The sequence below is a fragment of the Hemicordylus capensis genome, chromosome 1 (genome assembly GCF_027244095.1).
Source record: "Hemicordylus capensis ecotype Gifberg chromosome 1, rHemCap1.1.pri, whole genome shotgun sequence".
NCBI lineage: Eukaryota > Metazoa > Chordata > Lepidosauria > Squamata > Cordylidae > Hemicordylus > Hemicordylus capensis.
The window spans coordinates 326,224,174-326,237,960 of NC_069657.1; the positions used below are offsets into that span (position 1 = coordinate 326,224,174).

The 13,787-nt window shown below is 43.9% G+C and overlaps 1 protein-coding gene across 7 annotated transcripts in view; it reads left to right on the plus strand.

Annotated features, from left to right (window-relative positions):
- Positions 1-13,787, plus strand: part of GRIK2 (glutamate ionotropic receptor kainate type subunit 2) — an 808,572-nt gene that overhangs the window by 589,457 nt on the left and 205,328 nt on the right. For 6 of the 7 annotated variants that reach the window (XM_053299652.1, XM_053298872.1, XM_053301185.1 and 3 more), the window contains exon 13: positions 3,735-3,952. In XM_053299652.1, coding sequence (XP_053155627.1) covers positions 3,735-3,952 — 218 coding nt within the window. The other variant, XM_053303621.1, reaches the window with a different exon arrangement.

Consider the following 13,787-nt stretch of genomic DNA (forward strand, 5'->3'; position numbering starts at 1 on the left):
CTCACGTTCGGGCAGGGAGCCCTGGGCAACTGATTGGCCACCCACACGATTGCCGGCTCCATGATGGAGCCGGCAAGGGCTGGGGAGCTTGGGGGCAGCGCGACCCCCAAAAGCCCCAGTATGCCCTGCACAAGTGTGCAGGGCATACTGGGGAGACCCCTGGAGCCGGGAGGTGGTTTTTTACCTCCCCTGGGGGGTCTACTCATGAGTAGCTGTGGTGCGGAGCTGTGCCATGGCTACTCACGATCATGGAGTCCGGTTTTCCGGAGCGCTCACTCTGCAAACCAGGGCTAAAAGCAGGGGTACTTAGGCGGGTTACCTGCCTAGGAACCACCAGGCTCGCAGCTGAGCCCGGTGGTTCCCAGGATCGGGAAAAATCGGGCTAGGCTTACTTAGCCCGATTTTTACTGATTGTGGGAATAGCCCCAGTGGCTCCTCTTAAATTTCCTCTTCTTTCTTTGAATTCCTCTGTTGAGGAATATGAGTCTATTCAGGCATGAGGTCATACCATGGTTAGGTACTAGGTGAATAGACTCTCTTCTCTTTCCCCTTTTCCTCCCTTGGCAAACTCTGATTTCATCTCAATGTTCTCATTTTGTGCCAAACCAAATTTAGCCATTATATCCCAACCATAATTTTCTGTCTAGCCAAAATTGGAAACCTAATTGACAAGGAGGGAAAGGAACACATGAGCACTGGTGTGGTGTGATGTCTGAACAGACCTCCCCACCCACCACCAAATGTACAAAAGGAAATTATAGCTCTTCTGTGAGCTAAATACAGTTAGGATTTTATATTTAAATCCAAAATGTTTGTATCAATATACCAAGCTTTTAAAACCATTTTAATTGTAAAGCTTCAGTGTTGTACCAAAAGGCAATGGTAAACCCCTCCTGTATTCTACCAAAGAAAACCACAGGACTCTGTGGGCGCCAGGAGTTGAAATTGACTTGATGGCATACTTTACCTTACCAACTCAGTTGGTGTTCCTGAGCAAGCGTAAGCTGGTGAAGAATTGGAACCTTGAATGTCAACATGTGAGCTGGAATCTTAAGAGCTCAGTGGAATTTTGTATTTGCTTTTTAAAATTTATTGAACAGCAGATCCCGTGTCATATCACAACCTGCTTTTCCAAGTCCCTGTAGTGGTATCGCAACTGACAAACACAAGCCCAAAGAATCTTTGGACATGCACAACTTGTGCAGTCTTCTTTGGATCCTTGTCAATATGGGAAATGTAAAACATTTCTAACACAAAACATTTCCTCTTTAGCACATGCCATGCTGCTTTCTTCCTTACTTCTAAGAAACAAAGAATTGAAGAATTGAAAGGGGAGAGAATTAACATTTTTTTAATATTTTTTACATTAAGTATTGTCTAGTCTGTGTGCTAAGACTTTTGCAAAGATCTGGAATGTCCTACAGCACAGTCATTGTAACATCCATAACATCCATATCTTTAGTGGAGTGACACTTTATCAGTGGAGGTTTGTTGAAGAGAAGGAGAGTTCTACTTCGCAATGGCCGCTTGCATGAGCAAAACCTTTTTATTCAGGGAACTCCCACTGCTGGAGCACCACTCTGCTAAAGGTCTGAATAGCATTAACTGTTAAAGAATATTGAGCTGCACATCGAAGATGCAAATTAAAACAAAATGCCTACTTGATATAAATAGATGGAACAGTTAATAAATAATTCAGAAGATCCCATTAAACTGATACACGCTAATAGTTGCATCATTGCCATTTTTGTGCTAACACATTTCCATGAATGCTGGAGGCTACATGATAGAGGAAACTCATACATTCCTTGCCCACACCCCTTTGCTCCCAGAAAATTGTGGGATATAGTGCTGGACATGACGTTACCTTGGGTACATGACAGTCATCCCCTAACCAGGCTCTGTTTCACAGGCTTTATGGCACTCTCTTTAAATCCTTGGGTAAGATATGAACTTGTGGTAATTGGGGCAACTATGGCAAACATTTCTCCTGTTCTTTTCTTGCAAGTCCTGTTTGACTTTTCTAAGTGTCGATTTTTAAGAAAATAGTCAAAGCTGTTGGGCTTATTTGGCAATATTAGCATTATAGTGTCTTAAGTGTCTGACTGACAGGGCCTAGGAGCGACTACATCAGAAAGGTACTTTTCTACTTTTTTCCTTGCAGAATTCTAGGCAAAGTCTGGCGCTGGAGTTGGCTGTCATGTCCAAGTCTGTCAGCTTTTTTTGTTTGAAACAGCAAGGGTAAGATGAACTGCAGGGTAAGATGGGCTGTTTTAGATCTAATAGTCCAGTTATGATACCACTTCTTTTTTTCTGTTCTTTTTTTCTTTCTTTCTTTCTTTCCTTTTTAAATTTTTCATTTTGTAATTGATGTTGAGTTTGACATAAGCTCCATTCATTGGAAGATGTGTTACCTTGCTGGACCAGTTCCTTAATTGATGTAATATAAACAGTATAATTAATCAGGAATAAAATAGTCCATCTTGCCTTCATTCCATTTTACCCAAGTAAAACAAAAATGAATATATAAACCCTGCTAATTGACTAAAAATGTAATACTTTATCATAATGACGCTGCAGATATATTTCTTTTAAATCACCTAGTTGCATATATGCCTTGCAACATTGTTTTGCGCATTGTGGAAAATGTATATATATGCCTTGCCACTATTCATTAATTAAATTAATCTTAAGAATGTCATGCATGTCAGTTTACATTTATATTTTCACAAATTAAGACAAATTTAAATGTTGTTTTAATAATGACGCACAAAAAGAGGTTATGTGCTACCCATAGAATCATTAGGCTCTAAATTAGCATTAATAATTGTGCACATTACCAATTAATGTTTGCAGCTCTCTCCATTTTTAGTGCCATGAGCAGGCAACTCCAGCCATACATTTATAGTCTGTTTCAGTCTAGTTTAGGCATATAATTGCTTCTTAAATAAATGAAACTAAGCTTGGCCACCACTACTACCTTGAGCCATGGGGTGAAATATAGAGATGGAAGATGTTTTATTGTACCGTTGGCTTGTTACATATAGATCCATTGTGGTGATTAGAAACAAACCAAAAGGCTGCATAGCATTTTCAGGTTTGTAGTATTCCTATTTCTTATCAGGCTTTCCTGATACTTTTCTTTATTTCTTTGTTACTAGCTGTTGGGGTTTGTTTGTGGCAGCAGCTTATTTGTTGTTGAAATCAAAACATGTTATGAGCTGCTTAATTAGCAGTTCATAAATGCTTTGAAGCTAAAGCATTATGTAAGAACAACTACAATGTTAACAGAGAGGCTCAGGATTGATGCTTGTTTATTTTTTTAGTGAGCTTCTCTTTAGCAGTTCAAATGTCTGTTCTTTCTCATTTCATTTGTCATTGTCACTTATTTTTAAAGTCATTAAAAATATCTGTTTACACAGTAGCTCATGATTTGGATCTCCCATTGCTATATTGTGTGACACAGGTGTGTGTGTGTGTGTGTGTGTGTGTGAGTGTGTATGTGTGTGTGTGTGTGTATACACACACACACTCCATTTCAATATTTCAATATTTCAGTTGTGAAATCCATTTCAATATTTCAGTTGTGTTTGTATAAGCAATATGTAAACCTGCAGCTTTTTATTGTTTTTTCTCAGTGATTCCATTCTCATCCTTTTGACAAAGTACTAAATTCTAACAATGCAAGATATTGTTTATGCTCTGGATTCATCTTTTCCCCTGATTTTTGTTAGGTTCCGAGCTCATGCCTAAAGCCCTCTCCACCAGGATAGTGGGAGGCATTTGGTGGTTTTTCACACTTATCATCATTTCCTCGTACACTGCTAATCTAGCCGCCTTTCTGACAGTGGAGCGCATGGAGTCCCCCATTGATTCAGCTGATGATTTAGCGAAGCAAACAAAGATAGAATATGGAGCAGTTGAAGATGGTGCAACGATGACATTTTTCAAGGTAGGCTCTTACAATTTCATTGGAGAAAAGTGTTACTATGCCTGTGCTGCAGGATCACAGGTGGGAAATTTCCTTCCACCAGCTAACCTATTTCAAGACATCACATTTTGGGCAGGTGTAAATGAAACATGTCCTATTCATGCAAGAAAATGTTTTGAAAAGGGAAAAGCAGGCTTGTTGAAAAAAAAGTATCACTTTAAGATTGCAATCCTGTACACATTTACAGTAATCCCTCGACCTACGAACTACTCAACTTACGTTGTTTTCGAGTTACGAGCGACAAAAAGACCGGAAGTAGTTGCTTACCGGAAGTAGTTGCTTACTCGACCTACGAATGTTTAGATGCGGCTTCCTCGAATTACGAGTGCTTTAAGACTTCCGTGGTGCGCTCCTCGACTTACGAAAATTTCGACCTCCGAACGTGCGTTCGGAATGGATTATTTACGTAAGTCGAGGGACCACTGTAACTGGGAATAATCCTAGTACTTTTTATACTATAGTTAGGCTGTACATCTTCATTGGCTTTTATTGTAATGGAAAACACACGATGCTTCTCTTGTCTTTTCTTGCCTGGCTAAGACTTCTATTTGAGTTGGCAATTTGTTATGAAAAATAGGTTTATATTTCACTAGATGTGCTGTTCATTAGAAACTGAAGAGAAACATTATTTCAGTTGAATGAAACATGGGCTGCATTTACATGTAACGCCAAACTGGAGGTAAACATGGCCGAAGTTTCAAATCGTAACACCAAATTGCACCACAGACATTCTCCAAACCATGGCCTGCTAAACTCCATTTGTAGGAGAGGGGAGATCCTTCCTTCTGCTCAGCCTCCGAGGCAGATCCCAACAAACTACATGGCCAGATTGTGGGCAAAGCATCACCATGTCAGCAGGGCAGCCGCGATTAGCCACAATCTCGATAGGGACTTCTCGAGCACGATCGTGAGTTTTCGGAGCTCTCTGCCCGCCCTCTGCATGGAAAGGGTATTTAAACCCATTTACATGCCCTGCCATGCCATAGCAGTGTTTCTTCTGCCAGAGATAGCACTGTAGCCCCCCAAGTAGCCCCTCAGGAGGGTTGGAGTCTGGGGGTTGTTGTTGCACTTTAATTAGGAGAGGAGAGGGGAGCGTTGAGATTTCCTAGGATGAGTGGGAGCAAAGGATGCTGTGGGCTATGCCCTAACTTGGCCTTGGAGGAGTGACCCCGGCAAAGCAGTCCATGCAGACCCAGCTGAAACCCAGTGTCTGGCAGCTTGTTGCCAAGTGGCTAGCCCTCATGAGAGGGCCAGTCTACTGAGGAGACCAATGCAGCTGTAGGGGCGCTGGTCATCCTATTGACCACAAGCTCACGAGTTGAACTAGCCCACCAATGCACCAGAGGGGCCTCCGCATGTGTGGGGCCCCAACTGTCAATGGTAAAAATCAGAAAAGATTCTCAGTAACCTTCCCTGCAAATTCCTCTGAAGCCTTGCCTGCATCAGAGGACATCTAGATTCTCCATGTGCCATGATTCGGATGCATGTGCAGAGGGGGAGACACTGGGTCAGACCGTAACACCCATTTAGAATCCAAGGTCCTGGCCCAGCGCCACACTGTATGCAGATCTGCCAGCATGGGGTATCACTGGAGAGAGGTCCCCATTCTCCAGCCACCCCAGAACAGTGGGCTGGCAAGGTTGCACATGTCAACATGGGTGGACAGGTTGGCATGGGGCATGCTCTAACAGCTACTCGGTGGCAGTCCTGAAGACAAGGAAAGCAGTCTCCGGGGTACCCTTTGCCACAGCTACCCTCCACACAGCAACCTGGCTTGATATAGAGCCCCTATGGCCTAACACTCTCATGAGGAAGGTATCCATGGGAGAAGGGGATGTTTTCCTGTTTGGCATCGTGTCTCAATTTGCTTGGCAATTCTCTTCTCTCTGACGGTCCTTCTCATGAGTTGTGTGGGTATATCCCCATGGCCTGGCACTCTCATGCCTGGGCGGTGTGCCCCAGGTCAGGTGGCCGTAACTTTGAAGAAGGATTTTGGCTTACTCATATTGATCCTGGTGACCGGCCTTGATCATGAGTAAACCTGGGGAGCAAGACCTCCCAATAGGGGAAGAGGCTGGACCTCCCTTTCCCAACCTTTGTGTGAGAAGAAAAGAACTTGGCTGCTCAGGAATCTCTGCGAGGGCTTCCTTTTAAACCATTCCCAGAGCACTGCAGGGGGAACCCCCCCCCCATTTTTGTGGATGTGGGAGACAGTGGCTTCAGGCACATACCTTTAAATCTGATCAAAGTTCCTGGGTCTGGTCCAGCACAGTGCCACATGCATATCTACAAGTGCAGAGATTCTCAGGAGAGGGGAGCCTCAGTTCTCTGCTGCCCTAGGACAGCGGTGTCACCCTGGGGTGTGTGTGCAGGGATGCACATCTCCACTTAGCTGGTTGGGCTGCCAGGGTATACGGGTTTGCATAAACCTGGCCACAGTCCCCAAGACAAGGAAAGCAGTCTCTGGGGTTCCCCTTCCCACAGCTTCCTTCCACAGAGCAACCTGGCTCTATGTATTTAATTTATATAGTTATTTATTTAATTTATATACCACCTGACTCCAAAAGCTCTAGGCGGTTCACAAAAGTAAATACAATCAAAGCAGAATAAAACCATTAAAACAACAATTTAAAACATTCACAGATTACTAACAGACAGGCTAAAAAGATGTGTCTTAGGGGCTCTTTTAAATGCAGATAAAAATGTTGACTTGGGAATGGCTATAGGGAGCGCTTTCCAGAGCCCAGGAGTGACAACAAAGAAGGTTTGCTCCTGAGTTGCCACCAGGCGAACTGGTGGCATCTGGAGACAGACCTCTCTCAAGGACTTTAATGTTCCATGGGAATCATGCAGAAGAAGGCGCTTTCCCAGGTGACTTGGTCCTATGCTGTTTAGGGGTTTAAAGGTAATCACCAGCACTTTGTATTTTGCCCGGAAACCTATTGGTAGCCAATGCAATTGCTTTAAAACCGGCATAATATAGTCTCTCCAAGACATCCTAGGGACCAATCTAGCTGCTTCATTTTGGACCAAATGAAGTTTCCAATCCACATACAAAGGCAGCCCCACATAGAGTGCATTGCAGTAGTCAAGCCTAGAGGTTACCAGAGAGTGCACCACAGTTCTGAGATTATTATCTGAAATCACGTAGAGCCCACATGGCCTGGAACTCTCTTGAGCGGGCACTGTCTGCCTTGAGTCTGTACCCATGGTTATCACAAAGGAAGTATCTCTTTTTCTGCTGGAGCAATGCTGATCCAGCTGCCCAGCCCTGCTCATGAGTAAGCCTAGGGAGTGAACATCCTCTCCGGAGAAGGGGTTGGGGCCCCCTTCCCCAACCTTTCTGTAATAAAAATAGAACTTGGCAGGTCCAGAATCCCTGCTTGTGGCAGCCTCTTAAACTAGGACTGGAGCCCCCCCCCCCCAAAAAAGTGCTCTCCACCCAGAGAGGGGATGCCCTGCTCATGTTGGCTATCTGTGCCATGAGAGGGCCACTTGTCCCCTTGTTATGCAAGGCATACCCACTCGCGTGGATGGTGTAGATGCAGGGGATGGGCACAGACCTTTAAACCCATCAAAAGTTCTTAGACTCAGTCCAGCATGGCGCTGTATGCAGATCTGCAGATGCAGGGATTCCTGGGAGAAGAGAGCCCTGGTTTGCTGTGCCCGGGACAGTGGGCTTGCCCTTTGGGGCTGCGGGCAATGGTGATGTTTCCAATGAACAGGTGGACTGGCAGGATGCAGGGATTGACAGCAGCTTGGCGGCAGTTACTGAGTCCAGGACAGCACTTGACCTCATGGCTTTGCTGCATGGAGCATCCTGGTTTGGTATTGAGTCCCTATAGGTTGCTATTCTCATGAGAGAGTGGACCATGGGATAATGGGATAATTTTGCAGCATGTACCAAAAGTACCACCTAGTTCAACTAGAGTACAATTTTGTGCATTTTATATTTGTCCTCCCAGATGTCTTTTCTCATGAGTAGGGACCAGTAACCCCCAATGGTCAGGTTCTGGGCCCCCTTTTACCAATCCATATGTGAAAAAAATTGAAGTTTGCTGCTCCAGGTCACCTGCTTGGGTCTGCCTTTTAAACCCAACCCTGGGTCTCCCTGTCCCCCCACCATTTGATACCCTCCCGGTGCTGTGATGGCATGCCCCGCTTGGAGTGTTTGTGCTCCAGGAGTGTTTGTACAGACCTTCCTGAGAAGGGAGCACTGGTGATATATGTTTACACATATAACGCCATTGCTCCCTTCTCAGGAAGGTCTCTACTGCTGTCTCTATGATTGCAGTTTGGAAATCAGCATGAAACTGTGGTTATGGCTGCTAGGGATGTGCACGGATCCACGGCTGGGCAGTTCAGTTCCGGCGGGGGTGTAAAAGGGCCTCTGAACAGGTTCGTGCACATCCCTAATAGCTGCACCAGTAGTTCAATGTAATGCCTTGGTGGCCAGATCTCAAGTCTTGGTGGCAAACCTTGGAGATAAACAAAGGTTCAATTTGGGGTTTGGCAAAGCAAACTGGGGTCATTTTCAGCCCGTAACTTTGGTTTAGCCATTCTGGCGTACTGGAGTTCTAACCTTAGCCACATTTAACTCTGGTTTGGCATTATGTATGAATGTGGCCATGGTGAAACACTTGACAGAGACCTAACTGAGACCTGGGTTGGACTTTTGCTGGCTTGCAATGCTGACACACTAAAATAGTACTAAAGCTAGTTTAGTCACTGCAGAGTATGGGGCATAGAGTTTTACATGAAGTTGAAAATACATCGGCACTGAATTTATGTCATAGTATTCAAATGTTCATGATATTTGCCAAATGCGACCAAATTCCATTCTTGATTCAGTGCATGGAAGGCAGGCTTTATTGAGAACAAGGTGGAAAATGAAAAGAAGCTGTGTAATCACCTCTCCACATTGCTTCCAAAATCTTGTTTTGATGTACATTTATCTGGTCAATGAAGTGGAATGTTGTCTGAAATAGCCTCTTTCTTATGTTGGCAGCTTTGAAAGATAGTTGTCCCCAAACAGCACTTGTTGAATTAATAGACGGGGCAGGGGAGCCTTCAGTTTTTTCACAGGGGTTTTTTGGTATTAATTTAGTGTGTCTCTACAGTACACAGATTAATTTTTGGGAGATACAAATTTAGTGTACCTTCACAGTCCACTAGTCCTTAGTGACTCTCCTCCCCTGTGTTTTGTTGTCTTCCTTTTCCAAAACTGAGCTCTGCTATTGAAAACTACACTGTACTTTAATTCTACTTCAGGAACTAGACTAGTAGGCTCCCCAACACCACCCAGAGATGGTTGTGAAGATATGGGTTGGTATCTTTCAATATTAATTTTTAAAAAATAATGATTGTGTAATCTCTACTTTTTAGGAGAATAGGCCTTGCTAAACATATATTCTTGTTAGGAAAATGAACATTGTTCTGATGTGGACTTTATTTCTATAGGCTGTCATTAAACTGCAAGAGTTCTTTCTAATTGTCTGCCTGAATCACTGGGAATCTGTAAGAAAGAGTTTGTTCCAGGCCTACATAAGTTGGGTATTACCAAGTGAAATTCAGCCATGTATTGTGTCCTGCTAGATGCCTGATGATTCCCCTCCCGCCGCCTTTGCATTTCTATGCACATAATAAGAACTGTGCATATCTTGTAGGGGTGTGCACGGAACCGCCAACTGCGGTCTGGTTCTGGGGTGGAGGGTAGCTTTAAGAGCGGCGGGAGGGTTTACTTACCCCTCCCGCTGCTTTCCCGCTCTGGCGCCGTAATCTTAAGAGTAATTGGGGCAGCAGGATACCTCCCTGCCGCCCCTTCCCCGATGTTGCCGAAAAACCTCCCAGGAGTGCTTTGCGCGCGCACACATCACAGAGACATCATGCGCGTGCTTCACCCCCCACCCCGAACCGAACCACCCAGGTCCGGAGGCTTTTTCAATGGTCTCCGGACTGGTCCTGGCTCATCCCTAATATCTTGAGTCCCCACAAATCACAAAGCATGTTGGATGGGCTGTGTTCACCTTCATAGGTCACAATTTAGGAAGTGTGACCTAAATTTTGTTGTGATCTGGAGAATATGAATATGAAGTTCAGTAAGTATGCAGTCTCTCCCCCCACCCACTGCCACTGCCAAGAAAAATCTTTATAAAATCTGCTCATTCTGATAAGATCCACACACCTGGTATTTTCCAGGTGAACTTACTGATACACTTGATTTCCTGTGCTACCTCCTATGTTCTTGATGTGCAAAAAGGAGAGAGTTATGTAGATGAGTTGGGTGATCTTTAAAGTTTCTGTGAACCAGGTATACCTCAGGGAGATTTGTCTAAGTTAAAAAGTTACTTTTTTAAAATGATGTGTAGAAATGGCAAGTTGCTTTCATTTGTTACTTTAGACAGTAATCCCATCAAAGACTTTATGAATGATAGATATTTTACTTACACAAGGAGTGTGGGATAATTTTTGCCAGTACCTCTTTGCTTTGTAGCCCCTCTGCCTCCTGAAAACATGCTTGTGAGGGTCTTCCAGCCCTCGGGGAGACTGTAGGGGCTAGGGATGTGCAAACCAGTTCAAGTTCGAACCGGTTCGGTTTGAAGGTTCGAACTCAGACCAAGCCGGACATTGGTTTTGCCCTGCTGGTCCGAATCTGAACCAAATTGGCCTCGGTTCAAAGCTCCTAGGGTGCATTTCAGGTCTGTCCTCCATTTTGTGACACTTTGTTTTGCTCAATTCGGCTCATCAGCTGTATTCCATTTTGTGAGACTTGTTTTGTTCAATTTTTGACTTTGCATTGGCTGAGCTATTGATTCTGTGATTGCCAGCAGTGTGTTGGTGTGTTGTTTTTACTCCCCCCCCCTAAATTCTTTGCAGCTTGTGTGACGGGTTGGTTGTTTTTACTGCCTTGAGCCATCTAGTTAGGTCTTGTTGGTTTCTGGCTGTTGTTGTGTCGGTAGTCTGTACTGATGTGGTGTTTGGTTTGGTCCCTTTGGCTTTGCAGTTCTTTCTGTGGTTTTTGTTTTTTTGTTCCCAGCTGGTTGGCTTCTTAGTTGTGTCACTGTGTGGGTGGGTGGATGGGTGGCATGCTAGGGGCACAAAAGTGGTGTGGCTGGTAGGCACCCATGGGTGCCTACCACCCACCAAATCCCAAGGCAATTGGACACTTCTCTGATTATTGGTGAATTTTTGAAGATATTTTTATTTCCCATAGGAAATAATGGGTATTTGTGGCAGCTCCACCCCATCCCTTTGGGGGGGTGCCAGGATGCCCCAAAGGGGGTCTGAGGGCATGGCAGGGCTGGCCTCAGCTGCCCCAAGCCACCCCTAAGTTGATAGTAATTACTGTTATTTATTTATGAATTTTCAAAGAATTAATTTTGGGCTGCATAGGAAACCATTGCTAGACCTTTCAACTACTGACCTAGTTAACCGGTCATAGTACAGTGTGTTTAAGGTCATAGTACAGTGTGTTCTTCTGAATGAAAAAGGTTCAGCAATGGTTTCCTATGGAGCCTGAAATTAATTATTTAAAAATTCATAAATAAATAACAATAAATCCTATCGATTTGGGGGTGGCTTGGGGGAGTTTAGGTTGGCCCTGCTGTGCCCCCAGACCCACTTTGGGGTGCCCTGGCACATGAAGCCAGTCAGTTTAACCCACTCCAGGTTGTTTTAAGGATAAAATGCAGATGGGAAGAGCTCTGTCTTTTGAAATAAATGAATAAATAAACATTAAGTGGCTGAAAGAACTGTAAATACTTTAGCTTGTGTCAGAAGTTCAGAACTGAGTATTGCAAACTGAAAAGTTTTATGTGGAAAAGGGCTGAGGAAATGTTTAGAAGTAACTGATCAATTAATGGCACAATATTTGAAGTTGTCAAATACAGCAAAGTTTAAAGGCTGTGTATGTTTAAAAAGAGAGACAACATGATTAAAGTCCCAGGACATAAAGAGATGACACACAGCATTTATTGAGTTACCAAAGAACACAACAAGGCTTTAATTTCATTTTCTTATGGGGCGGGGGGGGGGGGGCGCGGTTCTGGTAGAAGACTTTTATATTCCTTCTGATTGTCAGACTGGACTGGACTTGGAAACATTTTAAGGTTTTTGTTTTGTTTTGTTTTTTTGCTAGCAGCACTACTCTCCCAAATTTATTTTTAAAGCAAAGCTTAAAGCGCACTGTTTCTTTCAATTTATCGTTCTCTCATATTGTTGCACTGCTTCTTATTTCTTCCCTATATATTGTAAATCCCGTTTTGCGCTATATATTGTAAATCTTTTTTTGCTCAAGCAATTTATCTTCTCTTTCCACTTCTTATTTTCTTTTTTACTTTCCACTCCCCTATTTGTGTTTCCCTTCTTTCCACTGTGCTCCTTCAAGCATATGAAAGTACAGTATTTGACTTCCAATGCTGCAGTCTTCACTTCACTAAGTCTTCAGAAAGCTGAAGCTCTAGCATAATTGTCCTGGAGCAACAGTTGTGTGATGTGACATTCTCTTGATCCTCAAGAGCTCAGACACTTGTGTTATGACTGGGAAAATAATCTGTTACCTGCTCTTATATGGTCTCAATTACTTTGCCCCTAAATCACAGTGTAATAGGAAACCATGGTTTCTTACCAAGTTAGCCTCTTTGAACTGTGTGTTTGGATGCGTCCTCCTCCCCGTTTTCCTCTTTTATGCATATGTGGAGAAGAGGCAAAGCTTTTCCTTTCATTTTGAAGCAAACAGTTCTGTGCTACTTCTAAACTTGGAAACTGTGATTTAATTCAGACCACAATTAGGGGGAAACAAACTGGCTCAAAAACATGGGACAAGTTCAGACAAAATAGGAAACCAGAGATCCCTTGACATACGGTTTCCCTAACCCAAATGTCCAAACCTGGGGAAATGGAGTTTATGGGGGAAAGTGATCTGCAGTTTCTCTCACCAAACTCCACTCTCCACAGTCAGAGTGATGCAGACTCCATTTCTGCAGTTTAGGCCCAATGGGACTGGGGTTAAGGGAAGAAGCTCCTCCTTCACTCTAGCCTGACTGGCTGTGCAGGGTGTCCTTCCGTCAAGATGGAAGCCTGAACAGCCAGCTCCACCACCTCTCTGCAGTCTCAGTGAATGCAGAGAGGCCCCTCTTCCCAACATCCCAACGCGGATGGGATTGGTCGGAGCGGGGACCTGCAGTTCCGTGCTATGTCTGAACCTGGCCACGGTTTCAGATCTGCTATATTCCCTAATAGTGGTTTGAAAGAAACAGTTGCCAAGTGTGGACATAATGCAGGATTGTGATTTATTTCAAAAAGAGAGCAATACTCCCCCCGCCTTTTCTTTGTGTTTGAAAGAGGAGGAGTGGACCACATAAGCCCATGTGGTCCCGTCCTCGCAGAATTAATTCATATAATGTGTAACCATGGCTTTTCATTGTGCCTTAACTGGGCGTGTGTGTGTGTGTGTGTTTAAAGCATGATCATTTAAGTAAACTAGTTTTAAAACCAATATGTTATTGCTAAATCTGCACTTCTGTATCAGTGTTTCAGCTATGGGACCCACTATGAGGTCATTCACACAATCAGAAACTATGTCCAAACCGGGTTTGAGAGCTTTTTGATTCTGTGGAAGCAAGGTTAGAGGAAAACCTGGGTAGAAGTGATTGTGTGGAAGCAAGGTTAGAGGAAAACCTGGGTAGCTTTTTCTCCTACCTTCCTTCCATACAATCACTTCCACCCAGGTTTCCCTCTAGACTTGCTTCCACACAATCAAAAATTGGGAGTACACACAGTTCCCAAACCCAGGCAG